Genomic DNA, 18,011 nt, shown 5'->3' with positions numbered 1-18,011 from the left:
TCACCTTCTATGGGACTACTAAGCACGTGAGGCGAGCTGAGATAACTTTTGAGTTCTTTGAAAGCTTCTCTACAATCTTCTGTCCATTCGAAGTTTGGCACTTTCCTCAACTTTTTGAAGAATGGTAAACACTTTTCTGCCGACCTCGACATGAATCGATTAAGTGCCACTACTCTCCTGGTTAGTCTCTGGACGTCCCTTACGCAGGTCGATTCTGGCATATTCAATATGGCCTCTACCTTCTCCGGGTTGGGCTCGATGCCTTTTCCACTCACCATGTATCCCAGGAATTTTCCTCCTCTGATGAAGAAAGCGCATTTCGCTAGATTCAGCTTCATTCTGTACTGATCTAATATTCCGAACACCTCCCTCAAATCTGCCACGTGCTGTTGGAAAGTTAAGCTCTTGACCACCATATCGTCCACATAAACTTCTACGTTTCTGCCGATCTGGTCTTTGAAGATTTTGTTCATCAGTCTTTGGTAAGTTGCCCCGGCGTTTTTCAGTCCGAAAGGCATGGCTCTATAGCAATAAGTCCCATCTTCTGTTATGAACGAGGTCTTTTCTTCATCCAACCTGTCCATTAGGATTTGATGATAACCGGACATTGCGTCCAAAGACGACATATAATCAAAACCGGCCGTAGAATCGACCATTTTATTAATGTCAGGGAGGGGATAACAATCTTTAGGGCAAGCCTGATTCAGGTCAGTGAAATCTATGCACATCCTATATTTGCCATTGGCTTTTTTGACTAATACAGGATTAGCTAACCATTGTGGGTACATGACTTCCCTAATAAAGCCTGCCTTTTCTAATTTCTGCACTTCCTCCTTGGTAGCCTGTTGCTTTTCCCTTCCTACCACCCTCTTCTTCTGCTTTACCGGTCTGGCTTCGGGGAGGACATTCAGCTTATGGGTCATCACCTCGGGATCAATTCCGGGTATGTCAGAAGGCTTCCAGGCGAAGCTTGGCGCGTGACTCCGGACCAGGGCCATGACCTCGGTTTTCTGCTCTTTGGTGAGGCCGGCGTTGAGACTGAAGACTTTATCTGTTTCTGCCTCTGACAAGGGAAAAGTCTCCAGTTCTCCCACCGGCTCCGTCCTGGCCTCTGTTTTCTCGTCCCTGACCTCTAAAACTTCTGAATCCAGCCTTTCCTCTGTTGGGCTCGGCTCCGCCACCGTAGCTAGATATACTGCCCTTGCTTCCTCCTGGCTTCCTCGAACTATTCCCACCCCTGCTTCTGTTGGGAACTTCATAGCCAGATATCTGATACAGGTGACGGCCTCGAAGTCAAACAGCACAGGTCTTCCCAGGATCGCATTGTAGCTCAGGGGGAGTTTAGCCACCAAGAACACCGCATAGTGGGTGCGAGCCCTCGGTGCCTCTCCCAAAGTAAGGGCTAGCTTTACTTTCCCTTCCACCGTCACTGGTGTTCCTCCAATCCCTTTAATCGGGGCCTGGTCCCGAACCAGTTGCTCTTCAGGAATTCCCATCTGCTGGAAGACTCGATAAGGCAACAGGTTCACCTTGCTTCCGTCATCCACCAAGATCTTCTTTACCCAGTAGTTGTGAATAACAGCTTCAATGACAAGGCCGTCGTCGTGAGGCATCTGAACACCCTGAGCGTCCTCCGAGGAGAAAGTGATGGTCATTGAAGAGTGTTCGGCGATCTGCATGACCTCAGCACTGCTGTTTTCTCCCTCTCTGCTCCTCTTTTTCCCCCTTCGGCTCATCCGACCTCCTGTGCCTCCTACGATCATATTGATGGTCCCACTGGACCCATCGTTTACAGGGTTAGCTCCCGTTCTTCTCGATGTTTGGACTGCCGGATTGGGCTGAGGTCTCTGTCCTTCCGGTTTCTTCACGAAGTTCTTCAGGTGTCCTCTCTTTATCAACCTCTCGATTTCTGCAATCAACTGGAAACAGTTATTTGAGTCGTGACCATGAGTACGATGAAACTGACAGTATTTGTCGGGATTTCGCTGGTCGGCTTTCGATTTCAGGGGTTTGGGCCATTGTAAGAATTCCTTGTCTTGGACAGCTACGAGCACTTCGGCTCTAGAGGCATTAAGTGGGGTTGGCTTCTTCGGAACCCATGAAGGGAGTAGCCTCTGCTCTGAGACCCGAGGGGGAAGAGGTCTTTGGTCCCTTCGCTCCCAGGGCTGTCTGTAAGGCTCAGGCCTTTTGCCATGTTTCTTCTCATGCTTCTCCGGCCTCCTTTCCTCCGGGGCTTTCTCCTTGCCTGCCACTCCCTTGGCGAATCGGCTTGTCACCAGAGCGTCATCCTGCCTTATATACTTCTTAGCCCTCTTCATCAGCTTGGCCAGTGAGGTCGGAGGCTTCCTACTTAATGAGCCGAAGAACTCGGCAGAGGTCGTCCCCTTTTGCATGGCCTCCACTGCCCTTCCCTCATCGAGCTCGGGAATCTGCAGGGCCTCCGCATTGAAACGAGCTACATACTCTCTAATCGATTCCTCCCTTCTCTGCCTTACTGTTTCTAGATAGCTCGTCTTCCTATCCGCTGGCACCCCGGCGATGAACCGGCTGATGAAGCGAGTGGCCAGATCTCCAAAACTTCCAATGCTTTCGGTCTCCAGGCTGTTGAACCACGCTCGCGCTGGCCCCGAGAGCGTCGTTGGGAATACCTTGCAAATTAAGGCATCCGATAAAGTTTGCAGTTCCATGAAGGTCTTGTAGTTCATGACGTGCTCCCTCGGGTTACCAGCTCCGTCATAAGCCGCCATTGATGGCATCATAAACTTCTTAGGGACAGTCTCCTGCTGTACCCACTTCGAGAAAGGTGAAGAAGTGGGCAGGAAGGTTTGGCTTTGATCCTTCTTTCCCAGCTCGGCTAAGAGCTGCTCTCTCAACTTTTGCAGCTTTTGGTCCACGTCCTCATCTTCCGGCCTGGGCTTCTTCTCCAGGCGGTGTTCCTCCTCCTCTGCTTCACTTCTGGTCCACCTGGTTGTCCCGGCGGAATAGTTGTCAGCCTCATCATTTTCTATCATCTCCCTCACCCTCCTTCCATGGATTCGGGCCTCTGGCTCTTCCTCTTCTCCGGCTCTTCTTTCCCTTTCCCTGGTACCGTGGCTGCTGGTTTGAAGGCGGTCGGGGATAGGTTGGGGCTCATTGGTTTGGGGTTCTTCTACCACTGGGAGTGTATTCATCGGGGTGCTGAGGCCCCTTTGTTGCATTATCTGCCCCAACCAGTGGGCGGTATTCTGTAGTTGGAGGGCCATGGTTTGAAGGTCCTGGTTGGATAAGGTAGCGGTGGGAGCATTCCCTGCGAAGCTTGGCGAGGGATTGAGAGGAATGGGTGTTTGGTTGTTTAGTGTTGTAGGGCTAGAAAAGGAGAACTGCTGCCCCTCTTGGGCAGAGCTCAAGTCGTTTGGGATGTTAAGGTTGCTTTCATTGTGATTAGCCATCGTGGATCTCAGTGGGTTTTGTTAAGAGTGGAACTCCGGTGATGAAAAGATCTCCTTCGTTTCCCACAGACGGCGCCAATTGATGATATGGGATCCAGAGAAATAGAGTTTTACAAGGGGTTCTGTAAAACTAGAAAAAGCTTAAGACATAGAGGAGGGTATTTCTCCTTTTTATATGTTTCCTTTTGTCTGCTAGTGACGTGCTAACAGAACGTATATCATTGGACCACCTGTCCCTGCTACGTTGATTCGGACGTACGAGGGAATCAGATCTCTGCCCCATGCGTAACGGCCTCTGATCCTCTCCACGCGCTTGTAGATGGGTCCACAAGGCAGATGAATGAGTCTTCCTTCTGGTTCTGGGCTGAGCCGGAAGATAGGAGCAAAACTAGGCCCAAAGGAGATCGGCCCGAGGTGCAGTGAAGGCGAGGCCGGCTTGGTTGAGAAATTCGGAGGGGCCCGGTATCAAGGCTCGAAAGGGCCTGACCTGTTAATGCAGAGGATATGTGGGCTTATGAGCGATGGGCCGCGATCGAGGGCTTAGCCCCTGTCTGAGGTGGAGAAACCCAGTGGTCATCACTGAGAATGCTCTAACGTGTTAAAACTTGCTCCTAACATTTTTTTTTTGACTCATTTTGATTTGGTAGTGGCAGGTAAACTCTTGCATGTGAGAGATTTTCGCTATTTCTCATTGATATTTCAGCCGGATTTGACATGAAGAATGGAATCCCCTTCTACAGCCTCAATGGCCTTGTTCCCTAATGGTTCCAGTCTTTAGTTGTGGCAAGGTTTTTCTTAATTATCTTCTTTTTTTGGTGAGTTTTCGTTTTGTGTGAACTCTTCTATTTGCTTTACTAAAAATTTGATGGTTTTTGGAATCAGACTACTATTGGAATCTATGGTGCTTCTTCTTAAGGCTTGGCCAACAATATCTTCATATAGAATGAGCCTAGTTCTACCATTAGAAAAATATTAATTTATATTAAATATTAAAAAAAAATTGAATATTCACTTAGAAAAATAGTATTTAATAAAAAATTATTTTAAAAATTTAATAAAATTAAATAAAATTAAATAAAATTATATAATTAAAAAAAGAAAATAAATAATAATTTTGAGATAATTAGAAAAAAATCAACAAAAATTATAAAAGAAGTAATTAATATGTAAATTGATAAGTAGATGTGGCATTAACATAACCTATTAATTGATAGAAAGGGTAGATGTCAAAACCTATTGAATTGATGTTTAATAAACGTTGGTGATCTATCAACTCAGTCATATTCTATTTATTTAAAATTAAAATTGCAAATGCAACTACTGTATTTATTCTCTTTAACCTTTAGTCAACAACCATATCGAGAGAGGCGTACGTTTAAAATTGTTAAAAAAAAAAAAAAAATCTTTTGTAATTTAATTTAAACATTGTTAATTTAATTTTTTATTTTATTTATAATTATTATAGATTTTATAATTAATTTATTAAAAAATATTCTTTGATAAATAGACCGTCCTTTTTTTATAATGAAAAAGTGTTACTAAGGGAAAGTGATGTTAAATCAAATTGATGACATGGCCCATTTTTATAATCCTCTTATAATTTTTTAATATTTTTAAGCAGCATGTTCACTCGATTGATTTAATTTATTAAAACAGCGAATTGTATTGGTTCAATCAATTAATAATTTATGTATTCACTTATAAATATTAGATAATTTTAATTATAATATTTAAGAGTATATATTTTTGTACAGGATTTTAAAATAATTTAATATATGTTAAATTGAAAACTAAATACTACTTAGTGAAATATTAATTAATTTGTTTGAACAAATATTTTTTGGTTAACTTTATAACGAGTGATTGAATTATTAATCAATTGATTGATCCAGCGATCTAGTTCTTCTATGGGTTGAAACCCGGGTTTAGTAGAACTGCTTGAAATTGCCGAAGCCAAAGGGAGGGAGGCAGTGCGCACCAAGCACCCCAGCGTAGGTTAGCCATTAAGGGCACTGGGATTATTAGATTACGTTATATCAGCCGCACCAACGAAAATCCCAGAAATTTCCCAATCTTTCTTCCCAGTCAGACATAACTTTCCAGATTAGGGTTTCTATTTCTCTCTCTCTCTCTCTTTATTGAATACACTGTGTTAGATTTATTTCAAGGTGAGATCTTGTATCCATCTTTGATATTGTCACCCACCAAAAGGAAAAGTTTCCATTTACTGCCTGAATAAGCCGATACGACACCGCACCTCTCTCCTGACCGCATCATCAAACCCTAGAACGCCAACGGCACCGGGAACATGGACGAAGGCGAGGGCTGCGATCAGATGGAGCAGTTCCACCGAAACGAGGCAATTTCAGCCGTTGCCGACGAGGGATTTTTGGGCGAAGAGGATGACGATTATGAGGATCTTTACAACGACGTCAATGTTGGTGAGGGTTTCTTGCAATCTCTTAGGAAAAATGAGGACTTAGGATTTCAAAATCAGGATAGTAACAACAATAATAACAACACTAACGATGATAAAAAGATCGACCCACCTGTTGTAGCGCCGAATACTGGTGGTGCCGTGACTGGAGATAGTAATGTTTCTAGGATCTCTGGTTATGAAAGTCAGGGCTTTAGAGGGAGTGATATGGTCCAGAAAGGACCCAGCGCTGGATCCGGGGGGCTTAGGGTTGAATTGGGGCAGAATTCTAGTAAAGTGAATGAGATTGAAGAGCAGAGTGCTAACAATAATAGCGTTATTAGCAGCAGCAACAACAACAACAATGAAAGTGTTCAAGGGAATATCAGCCAGCAGACTCATAGTGTTGGGGGTGTGAATGTGGGTAATATACCCAATGAGAGTATGGTTAGAAATGTGAATGGAGCAAATATGATTGGTAATGGTAGTAGCGGTTCTGGAGTTGTTGTTCCTGGTGGAGGAGCTACAGGTGGAGGTGGAGGTGGGACTATATTGTTTGTTGGGGATTTACATTGGTGGACAACAGATGCAGAGCTAGAGGCTGAGTTATGCAAGTATGGTGTGGTAAAGGAAGTGAAGTTTTTTGACGAGAAAGCAAGTGGAAAGTCAAAAGGGTATTGTCAAGTTGAATTTTATGACCCTGCTGCAGCTGCAGCTTGTAAGGAAGGGATGAATGGACATATATTTAATGGAAGGCCATGTGTTGTGGCTTTTGCATCGCCTTATAGCGTGAAGAGGATGGGAGAGGCTCAGGTTAATAGGAATCAGCAGATGGCTCAAGCTTCACTTTCTCAAGCAAGAAGGGGGAACAATGATGGCGGTAAGAGTGGGGGAGCAGGTGGTACTGGTGGGGCAAGTGGTGGCGCTATTGCAACTGGTGGGAACTATCAAGGTGGGGATGGGAATAGAGGGTACGGGAGAGGAAATTGGGGGAGAGGGAATGCACAAGGGATGGGTGGTAGAGGCCCAATTGGTCCAATGAGGAATAGGGCTGGAGGCGGTATGGGTGGGAGAGGTATAATGGGGAATGCTGGAAATGGATTTGGCCAGGGTATTGGTGCTACACCCCCATTATTGCATCCCAATTCAATGATGGGGCAAGGTTTTGATCCAGCGTTTGGTGCACCTATGGGACGAATGGGGACTTATGGGGGCTTTCCTGGTGCTCCCACGCCTCCATTTTCAGGGATCCTATCTTCCTTCCCGCCTGTTGGAGGTGTGGGGTTGCCTGGAGTGGCTCCACATGTAAATCCTGCATTTTTTGGAAGAGGAATGCCGATGAATGGCATGGGAATGATGCCTACAAGTGGTGCTGATGGACCCAATATGGGAATGTGGTCAGATCCTAGTATGGGTGGATGGGGTGGGGAGGATCATGGTGGTGGAAGAGCTGGCGAGTCTAGTTATGGTGAGGAAGCTGCATCTGATCATCAGTATGGTGAGGTTAGTCATGATAGAGGAGGTTGGCAGAACACCATTAAGGAGAAAGATAGAGCTTCAGAAAGAGACTGGTCTGGATCCTCTGATAGAAGGTATCGAGATGATAGGGAAGCAGGGTATGATAGAGAGATGCCTAGAGAAAAAGATATGGGTGGTCATGATAATGAGTGGTCAGAGAAAAGGCATCGCGATGAAAGGGATGTTGGTAGAGAAAGGGAAAGGGAGCGTGAAAGGGATAGGGAACGTTCTCGAGATCGTGAACGTGAAAAGGAACGTGATCGGGATAGGGATCGTGATCGTTATAGGGAAGACCGGGATCGGTATGTTGATCATCATAGGTACAGGGACCGTGAAGTGGAGCATGATGATGATTGGGACAAGGGTAGGTCATCACGGACCCACAGCAAATCTAGAATATCACAGGAGGAGGAGCATCGTTCAAGATCAAGGGATGCTGATTATGGGAAGAGACGAAGGCTTACATCGGAGTAACATAGTAAATGACCTATTGTTAGTGACATTCAGAATCTACTGGTATTGGGTTCATCAATTTTATCCTGAATCTCATTGAAGAGGGTTTTTTTGGGTTCTTCATTTCCTAAACTGCAGTTCTCAGTTCATGGCCTGAAGTTTCTCTGATTGCTTATAACCATGGCAACATGGTTACATTATCTTGCAAAAGGAGTAAGTTGCTGATCTGATGTATTTTGATCTCAAATTTGTGGTTTCAGGCATGTAGTTCTGGGATATTCTCTTATGGCCTATCCATCTTACTCATAATTCATGCATTTTGATTGGTAAGTAGCAGCATCAAAATTGGAGAATTACATTATGTTCCTATGTGGTCCTAGGAAATTGTATATTGTCCTGTCTGCTAGCTTTTCTTCAGTAGTAGTAGAAGAAGAAGTTTGAACAAGTCTTCAATCTTAGTTTAAGATATGAATAGTGCTTATATTCTTTTTTGTTTCTTCCATTCCTCCATCCCATTATTTTTATTTTGTGTTGACACTGTTTTTTTGAATTGCATCCTTTCTTGATACCTAAAGTTTTGTTAGGCCTTATGGTGATCATGTTGAAAGCAACATGGATGAAAGTGGAGGTCGAATGGGCCGATATTTTTGAGTTATGGACATCCATCCATGTCTTATTTCCTTCAAATATTAATTGATATTGCAATTAACTGGTTACTTATAAGAAAAATGATTGTTTGGAGTGCGTTGACTATTGTAAACTTTAAGGTTCTGAGTTATGCAAGTAATTGAGGTTTGAATATACTTCCTCCATACCATAATTTTTGTCCATTTGCTTTTTTAAAGATAATTTTTTTTATTAACTTTCCAATTATACCCATCTGAAAGACATTAAATTTAGAAATAAGATAAAATTAAATAGGATTACAAAAATCAATTTATATGTCATTACAGTGTAAAAAAGGAAAGTGTACAATAATTTTGAGACAACCAAAATGGGACGGAGGGAGTATATAAGAATTCGTCTAACGTTTGAAAAGTAAAAGTAAGATTTTATTTTCTTCAAATGTATGTATTTTGTTGTGTCCCTTACAAGAAGCTTAGTTTTGCCTCCCATTTCCAACTTATTTTGAGATGAATATGAACCCTTGGATTGACATTTGGTTATAATTGGTGTAAATTGACAAGTTCATGAGCATATATATATATATGGATGTATGTATGTATTGTTAGTATTAATATCGTTGCCTAACATGGTGAATTTTGTGCTGATTCAGCAATTTTTATTTTCATCAAGGTTTCTGAAAGTGAATCCTTTGCTTGCATGAACATAAAAGTTTTGATGCTTTATGTCTATTTTCTTAAGATTACTGTAAGCATGTCTCTCACGCATTTGTTTTGTTTATAGCTTGAAGGTATATGATCTGAGAATCAAGGCTGTTCGACAGAGTTGTAGGTTTTATCGGAGATGACAAAAGAACTCAAACCTTCTATGTGGGAGATGTGCATGGAACCTGCTCTTTTGCCTGCATTGATGTAGAAGCGGAACTTTTGGTTTTAAGTTGTTAGCTTTCCTTTGTCATTTATGTTTGAATCAATTAACTCTTGATCATCAAACCAATGTTGTGGATTATGTTATGGCTTGAAATTGCTGAAGTCTGGATGTGGCAGATTATTATAGATGTTACTGTTTGGATGTGATGTAATAGGATCTAGATCAGGGGATGTTACTAATATGTGGTTTCTGATTAGCTAGTTGTATCTTTTCTAGCTTCTTTCACTTTGTTTTTGAGTATACTTCAGATTGGCCTTGCAGTTGTTGTGAAGAGGATGTAGAATTTCTTTTCTTTTTTTTTTCTTTTTTAATCATTTCAGTGAATGGCGATTATTTTAGCCCTGAGAATTGTACAAATGCAATTTCTGTATATATGAATATGGCTGATCATATTTTTTTTAATATACAAAAGATGTATATATTTTTCACTCACATTCTTGTGCACGGATTTATCATTTTATTTTGTTTTTTTATGTTTTTCCATATTTAATTGTTTAAAGGGGATTAGTTGCATGTAGTTTGTTGTTGCCTTTGTTCGACTAGGGCAAGGGGCATAGAAGGCATGCCGCCATGTGGGTGGTGTTGATTTGTAGTTTTGAAAATTCTTCATATTTGTGATTTTAACCGTTAACGTGGGTTTATTTGAGTGCCTCTGGGAATTCCAAATGAATAAGGTTTGAACAATTATTGTTTGCAATTAATGGGCCACTTTTTAACGAAGATACTTTATCCGATGGTTTTTCCCCATCTTTTGAGCATTTGGACGACCTTTAAGGGCCTTTTTTTTTTAATTTTAATTTTAATTTCGGAAGGACTCCTTGTTTATTGGATTTCGGTTATTCGGTTAACTTGTCTGCAGATAAGGAAGTTAGGGAAAACTGTGTTTGTTTAACTAAGGAACTTGCGAGAATTAGAAGTTGGTTATTCCTAGCAGGTTATGATGTTTTCCCATGATTCAACGCCTTATTTCTTGTTCAGGTTGATTCCTTTATATGGGATTCATCTGCTTTAGCTTAGCACTGCCTCAATCATCATCATTATTGTTATTACTATTAATATTTGAAAATATCTTCTCCATCCTTTTCATTATCAATCCTGTCTTTGCCACTTGATTCCAAGGCTGTTATGTAGCTAGCAGTGGTTCTCTGTGTTTAAGGTATTCCACGCTAAATAAAGTTCCCATTATATTAATAAGAAGTGGATGAGATTTAAAGTTGAAAATAGAAAAATGCTTTTAGGAAGTATTTTCTAAACAATAGTTACCACAATAATGCTTAATCAATTCTAATAGAAAGACCATATAATTGTATTTACAGAAATCTTTTAAGATAAACATTATAAAGACTAGCTAATAAATTATTGTAAACAGATCTAATACCATCACCAATGATAATAATGCAAATCAAGTTTAATAAAAGGCTACAAGACCAAAACAAATAAAGGAACAAAATGTTTAAAATCCTTGTTTAATCGAAAACTACATATTTATGTTGTTGTGTACACATGAGTTTCCATCCTGCATTACAGCTCTGAATAGTTTCACCCGCCCTACATTTCCTAATAGCTTTGCCGCTCTGCCATTAAATTAAACACTAACGGGAAATTACATAGATGACTTTTCTCACAAACTAAGCAATACATGTGTGCACAACTGGGTGGGAACTACTGAGATAAGATCAGCACATTTAGCTACACTATTTAATTCATGATACAAGTCTTCAAGCTTCAACCTCTTTACCAGCAGATTGGTTTTCATCTTTCTCTGCGTCACCGTCTCCATCTTCATCATCAGCTTCATCAGCTAGTTTGGTGAGTTCTTCTTGAATCATTAGTTTTATAGATGACTTCCTTTGAGTGAGATCAGCGTCAAATCGCTTAGCTGAAAAGCAGCCAGATAGATATCCTTCAGGGAACAAGTAACAAAATCACCAAACACAGATTCTCACTTCAATTCAAAAGTCCACAAACAAAATTGATACTGGAGGAATTATTATTTGTTTCGATGGTGGTGACTTCCAGAGAAAAGCTTTCTGCACCATCATCGACTAAACACATCTCCAATCATCAAACTATTGCATGTAGAATTTTTCAACACATGAACAATGAGGATCACTTCAACCACTGGAAAATCAACAGAACAATGCACAAAGTTTTCCACTATTCCTCTCTAGTCTAGAGAAATCAATAGTGAAATAACATTTCTGTTGCCTAGATCATTCAAGTAGAATGTAAATATATCTAATGTCTGGTGAGGAGTAAAACACTTTAAATTGCAGCTAGTGCATTCCATCCAATTTTCTTTAAAGAATCTCAAGAATCACTGGAACAATAGAAATGAAGAAAACATACCAAGTTGCTTCAGAATGTCTGTGAATGTAGCCTGCAAAAAGCAGATTACAGCATATTTTGTTATTACAAGAAAGAACAAATAAACAAAAAATCAAAATAAACTTAGTTTGCTTTGTGCAGAAAGAAAATAACAACTTCAATTACAAAAAAGAGCACAAAACCTGCAAGAAGGCAGTCAGTCTGTTCTTTTAACATCTTTGAAGTGATAATATAGCTAGAACATAAGATAAACCTCATTTCACCTCTCTTGTGTTTTGCCAATTCTTAAACTACCAAAGCTTACACAATATAGCTTGGGTCTACATGCATATGAAGCTTCACAAAGCACATAGATCCAATTGTCAATTACACAACCAAAGAAGCAATGTCGTCCAAAGACAAGTGTGAAGAATACTCAGATCTAATAATAATCATAACAAGGGGCCCTTATTGTAGGTTCAGGGGCATCTTACAGCAGCACAAATGAGCAACATGCAATTAGGAGGCTTATATTACTTGGAAGTTCAATAGCTAATTTTATTTATTTATTTATTTTTGGTCCTTTAATAATAAACTAGTAATATCTGATCTTACCGTGTTAAAATCCACCTCCTTGAGAATTTCGCATATTGCAACACTAAGCTCATCATCAGTTGGCTTCAATTTCTCTTCTTTGACTTTAGCCTGCTCCTTCCCTTTCACAGCCTTTTTACCTTATTATGATAAAAAATGATTTCTCAGTATATGTCTGATTAGAAGAGCACTTGATGCCCATATGCCCACTAGAGAAAATCATCATATTGAAGAAAGGAAGTTAAGTGAAGAATTTATGAATACTGAATCTATATTCTTCATATGTTTTAAGATCTTTCACCCAATAGACCACCATTTTTCATGTTCCAACTTCCAAATGAGAAGAACTGACATGAGGAAGAAAAAAAAATCACCTGTTCTCTCCCTGGAAGGAGATTTTGACGACTTCTCCTTCACTAATTTTTCATTTTTCTTCTTCCTCGAGAAAACCTTTGGACTTGCATCACTATAATCATCCTCTTCTGGGGGTTTTGATAAAGATTTTTTGGATGTTCGTTTTGGTGGAGGGCTACATTTATTTGAAATCGTAAGCTTCTTGGCATTAGCTTTTCCAGAAGCCTCTTTTCTAGATGCTTTTGAGCTTGTTTTGTGTTTACCAACATCTTCTCCAGATTCCTCTTCTGACTCATTTTCCTCATCAGAATGCTCAGGTATATCGGCATCAGATTTCTCTGGATGACCATTCTCATTTTCCTCTTCTGCAGTTTCTTCCTCCTCCTCTTCCTCTACTTTTTCTTCTTCTGACTCATCTTCTGTATCAGTTGCGTCTTTCGTATCAGTTTTTGAAGTATCTACCTTTTTCAGACTCTGTGAAATATGCCAAATGTCAAGATAATTAAGTAAAAATAGAAAAAATAACAAAAACACAGAAAATCTGGATAGATAAAGGACAGAAATGCACTGTATAAGTTCTTCAAAAGTAGTAGAATTGCACAAATAATACCATTAAGCCTAACTTTCACCTACTCTTCTTTGATGGAAGAGCTTTCAGTTTCAGGACAGCATGTACAAGATACGAGACAGGTTAAGACCAAAAGAAAAAATTAGACAATTAAATGCAACTAAGAGAATATTAACCTCTCTCTTCCCTCTTCCTCCAATATAGACCATGGGGTAGACAATAGATACTTTGAAATGAGATCATAATCCATGCATGTGTTGCCCCACTCACTGCTGGTAAATGAACTTTTTTTTTCCTAAACAAAAAAGACACATTTCAGATATTACCAGAAAGAATATACCTTTGCTGAACGTCTTGAAGACACTCTCCCAGAGGTTGAGCTTTTGGTCACCCTCTTGCGCTTTTTGCTCTTACTTTCCTGATAATCAGATAGAACTTTAAATATAAACTACACACCACAGCCAGAAATATACCATTTCAAAGGAGAAAAAAGGGCTATTGACCTTTTCTTTTTCTGCAAGTAGCACAGCAGTTGTAGCATGAGGAGCTACCAAAAAGTCTATCAACTTTGCTATGATATCTTCCTGTATATACATTTCAAACAGCATATATGATCCGAGCAACAGAAAAGAAAGCCTTGATTTTAGGTAGCAAAGTTATACTACCATAGCACCAAAAACTAATGCACTATAAAGAAACCACAGAGCATGGGGTGAGCATTTGACACTATAATTGCATAATTACAATTAATAGGAGTTACAAGTTCAAACATATAGTGAGATTGTCAAGCAGGTCTGTGTGCATACACACACACACACAAATAGCAGTAACACCTTTGAATTGATTGTTCTACAGGACTAAATGATCATTTAATGAAAAAAAAAGTTACTGGGAGAAAACATGGGTTTTACTAGTTAAGAAGTTGTTCTCTTAAGGTTGGAGAGACTACAGTGGAAAGCTCAATCATTGGAATCCTCGAACTAAGCCTTAAATGTAATGGAAGTTGAGTAACTTACCTTCTTTGTAGCTGCCTTGGCAACTGGTATGTCAAGCATATCACAAAATTCTAGCAATTTTTCTTTATTACACTTGTCAAATTTTTCTTTTACTTTAATCTTTTGCTTTTCCTGAAATGACACCAGAACATAAAGAACAGTCCTTTCAGAATACAAACATATGTGCCATTCCAAAGTATGACAAAGCTATAAACTAAAACCTTTAAGCTCTGCTGTAAATACTCATAGATTGAAGCAACTTTCACTTTTTCACAAATGCGATATTTCTCACCTCATTTTCATGCCACACAAAACCAGAGAACCGGGATATATTACTCTTGATTTGAATTGCCTGCAAAATCAAGGAACTGAAATTGCATAAAGGTAGAAATACCATGAACCTTAGCTTTTCCATCTCATAGGAAATTCACATGCAATTTCATTCTTGTCACTAACCAGGGATCACAAATAAGAACAAAGCAGTATAAAAATAAAAAAGAAAATGAACAGTAGTTGAATTACCTTCCCTCTCCTCCCAAAGAGAATTGTATGAAGCAGCTTAAAGGTATCATCAGTCTTCCTTCTGGATAACTTGAATGCAACTGAGGAGAAAACAAATTTTAAGGGTCATTTACTTCATCCAGCGCTGTGCATTGCGGCGATAGATTTAGTACATCCAATGTAATTAAAAAAATAAAAATAAAAGAAACTTCCATATAATTTCAACCAAAAAATAATATATTACAATACTGCACAAACAGATGTCAAACATCAATGGCAGTTAAAATAGTATTTATATTTTAATGACAAATTATGAAGATCGGACAGAAGAGGGCAACCATAAGCAAAAATGTTTTGTTTCACAACCCTTGTAACCAATTAAGCACGAACCAAAAACATAAAATATAGAACATACCATTAGGTATATCTTTCAGTGGGGTACCAGAACCCTGCAATTTCCAAAGGAAGCTACATATAAATTTAAATATCCATGAAATATACACATAAAATTCACTAAGAAAATGAAACTAGAAACATAATGAAAAAAGAGACAGAGAACCTTTTCAATGTGGAATTCCTTGGTTGCATCTTTCTCAACAGTTGCCACCAGTCTTTCAACAGATTTCCGCTCCCGCTGTGGCCTGTCAGAGGCAGGAGTCCTTGGCTCTGACTCCTTCTTCTCTTCCATTACTTTCTTCTTCTCTACTTTATCCCCACCACTCCTCCCTCTCCTACGTTTCTTTACTCCTTTTTCTTCATTCTCTTCTTTCTCTTCTGACCCATCCCCCTTCACCTCCACCTCTTCTTTGCTTTCCTCCTTTTCCTCAACCTCTGCATCTCCTTTTGACCCATTTTCTTCTTCCACTTGTTCAGTTTTTTCTTCCAGTATAGTTTTGGGTTCCTCCTTTACATTTTCTTCATCTTCTTTGCATTCCTTTTCTTCATTCACCTTAGGGTCTTCATCCATCTTCTCAGCCTCAGCTTTCTCATTATCAACTTTATCTACATTCATTGCTTTCAATTCACTACTTCCCTCTTCCATTTTCTTTGTCACAACATTTCCAGATTTCTCTGGTGCAATAGTCCCATTTTCAACTACCTCAGAAACTTGGTTTGCCATTTCTTCTTCACCCATTCGCAACCCAATCTAATGCAGAAGTTGCAACAAAAGCAACCTTTTTGCTTCACTTGAAAATCCACTTGCACTTGGATGATAGAAGGCTGTATTCAACAGGGAAAAAAAATCAGCTTAACTTAGAAAAGCTTGAAATTTATTCCACTAATCAATAAAAACCGAAAAGGAGAAGAAAATTTGAGATGCAATTAATAAATCTCAACATATAGATTATCATATTTTAGAAAGGAAAAGAAAATCGGAATCACTTACACTATTAACTCTTTGACAGAAAATATCCTTCAAATTTTTTTACAATACAAAATATCTTCTGTTTTAAGACACATTAATACTGTCTATAAATGATAACAAATCACCACAAACTTTGCAGTAAAACTTCCATTGCAATAACAGTATGGACCATGTTCATTTCTAAAATTCCAAGGAAACACTTTTGTCCCAACCCGTCCCCACAGGAGAAAAAAAAGGGGGAAAGAAAGCTAAATCTCACTAAAAAATCAAATAGAATTTTGCCAACAAATCACGAGAAAAGAGAACAATATAAACCACTGCAATTTACAAGTACTGGCAAGATCTAGGACAGCTTGAGCAGATTCCAAAACAAATAAAAATGAGAATCGGACCTTTACAAATGGCCAATAATACAGCATACAGCAAATTTTTATGTTTGGACTGGCAACAGGGAAAACAGAGGAGACAATAGAGAGGGAAAAGTTCAAATCTCTAAGTGTAATGTCGCTTGCTCTTTACAGAGTAAGCGTAAAAAATAAGCTGAAATAAGCTAGAAGTACTTAATTAACCTCGAATTAGCAAAAATTTACAGTTCCATGTCTGGGATTCAAAAGCCCCCAATTTAAAATCCACGAATTCCGCTTCATTCTCAGCATATTCTCAACTACCAAACAGAAGAAAGAAAATTGAATTTCACATAAAGACACCAAAAATCAACATTTCCCATCAAACTCGAACACGCATGAAAATCCTAACCCCTGAACAACCAATTCAGCAAAGTAATTACAAAGACATTGGGAAAAAAAAAATCCAAATTGAAACCCAAGCAAAGCATGAAAATTACAGAAAGTAATGGAGGAAACAGAAAACAAAATTCGAACTTACAGAAATTTAGGAGCCCTAATCCTTGGATTTGAAAGCTTAAAAAGGCAAGGCCTTTTGAACTCTAACACTCACTCCTCTCTCCCTTGGATGGGGGCAAATCTCTGAGCTTCGATTTCTGGTCACTGACTCTGAGAAATTTAAAAACGAAAATGAAAAAACAAAGGACGCTTTATTGAGGATGGATTTTATAGGTCGGACTTGAAATCCGGATTTAAAATGCCGTTAAGTGCCACGTAGGATGTAACTATCAAGCGTATGGGAGAGACGATCGAGATCCGGAAGTGGGAACTGACAATGGACGGTTCAGAATTTGTTTTGGGAGTATCTCTATAATTTACGGCTGTGATTCAATATTCGACCGCGTCATGGAAATGGCAACTTTTGCGTTTGCATGGTGGGCCCAAAGGTTAGACCATTAACGAAAATTTTTTTTCTTTTCTAAATTAAATATTATTTCATGAATACTTATGATAGGTAATTTAGATAACTTACCTTTTCATTTTTTAATTTTATTTTCAAAATTAAAATATATATATTATTAATTTAGATAACATTCTAATTTCGTTTCTATTAAATTAAAAATTATTTCATTCATTTTTTTTAATTTTTTAATAATCAATAGTTTAAAGATAAATTATTTTTACAAATTTAAACTTTACAACATTAATACATATATAATTTATTTTTCCAAAATTAATAATTTAATTTATATTTTCATTTAGTAAATTAAAAAAATAGATGGATGTTTAAATAAATGAACTTTCGATTTAACAGGTTTAAAATATAAAAATTTAATCATTTTTTAAAGCACGTTAATTTTAACCTAAAAAGTAATCTATTCAAAATAAATATATATTATTAAAAAATAATTTTTTATTAACTTTTAAATTATATCTATTTTAAAATTATTAAATTTTATTAAATAATAAAAATTATTTTATGAATAAAAGAAAATAAAATAAGATTATAATAATTGATTCATATATTAATGATATATAAAAAAAATAGATAAAAATTATAGAATTAAAAGAGTAGTATTTTTGAATGAATTATTTTAAAATTTATGGTTGTT

General features: G+C 38.3%; 2 protein-coding genes across 4 annotated transcripts; one reads left to right on the top strand and one right to left on the bottom strand.

Annotated features, from left to right (window-relative positions):
* Window positions 1–5,329: 5,329 nt before the first annotated feature.
* On the top strand, window positions 5,330–9,712 carry LOC110611227 (PE-PGRS family protein PE_PGRS30). 3 transcript variants are annotated; one of them, XM_043954966.1, is made up of 3 exons: window positions 5,332–7,174; window positions 7,295–8,028; window positions 9,223–9,712. In XM_043954966.1, the coding sequence occupies exons 1-2, from the start codon at window positions 5,737–5,739 to the stop codon at window positions 7,834–7,836; spliced, it is 1,980 nt and encodes a 659-aa protein (XP_043810901.1). In that variant the 5' UTR covers window positions 5,332–5,736; the 3' UTR covers window positions 7,837–8,028; window positions 9,223–9,712. The 3 variants fall into 3 exon arrangements, with proteins under 3 accessions (XP_021607109.1, XP_043810901.1, XP_021607107.1); XM_021751417.2 differs by having other exon boundaries at window positions 5,330–8,141; XM_021751415.2 differs by having other exon boundaries at window positions 5,333–8,028.
* Window positions 9,713–10,806: 1,094 nt separating this feature from the next.
* Window positions 10,807–17,098, bottom strand: LOC110611271 (glutamic acid-rich protein). Its single transcript, XM_021751484.2, has 12 exons — window positions 16,940–17,098; window positions 15,248–15,909; window positions 15,104–15,137; window positions 14,710–14,789; window positions 14,480–14,539; window positions 14,209–14,319; window positions 13,696–13,776; window positions 13,533–13,610; window positions 12,645–13,098; window positions 12,292–12,410; window positions 11,719–11,749; window positions 10,807–11,248 (listed from the first exon to the last, which is right to left on the bottom strand). The coding sequence occupies exons 2-12, from the start codon at window positions 15,821–15,823 to the stop codon at window positions 11,088–11,090; spliced, it is 1,785 nt and encodes a 594-aa protein (XP_021607176.1). The 5' UTR covers window positions 15,824–15,909; window positions 16,940–17,098; the 3' UTR covers window positions 10,807–11,087.
* Between the last annotated feature and the right edge of the window lie 913 nt (window positions 17,099–18,011).

The sequence above is a fragment of the Manihot esculenta genome, chromosome 3 (genome assembly GCF_001659605.2).
Source record: "Manihot esculenta cultivar AM560-2 chromosome 3, M.esculenta_v8, whole genome shotgun sequence".
NCBI lineage: Eukaryota > Viridiplantae > Streptophyta > Magnoliopsida > Malpighiales > Euphorbiaceae > Manihot > Manihot esculenta.
Note: the sequence above shows the minus strand (reverse complement) of the source record. Positions and strands in the feature narration are given on the sequence as shown.

What these genes read in the sequence shown, in the direction of transcription:
- LOC110611227 (XM_021751417.2), top strand. Translation starts at nt 5,737, where the DNA reads ATGGACGAAGGCGAGGGCTGCGATCAGATGGAGCAGTTCCACCGAAAC.
- LOC110611271 (XM_021751484.2), bottom strand. Translation starts at nt 15,823, where the DNA reads ATGGGTGAAGAAGAAATGGCAAACCAAGTTTCTGAGGTAGTTGAAAAT. An exon ending in CCAAGGCAGCTACAAAGAAG is followed by an intron (nt 13,777 to 14,208) that starts GTAAGTTACTCA and finishes ATGTATATACAG; the next exon opens with GAAGATATCATAGCAAAGTT. An exon ending in TCCTTCCAGGGAGAGAACAG is followed by an intron (nt 12,411 to 12,644) that starts GTGATTTTTTTT and finishes TATCATAATAAG; the next exon opens with GTAAAAAGGCTGTGAAAGGG.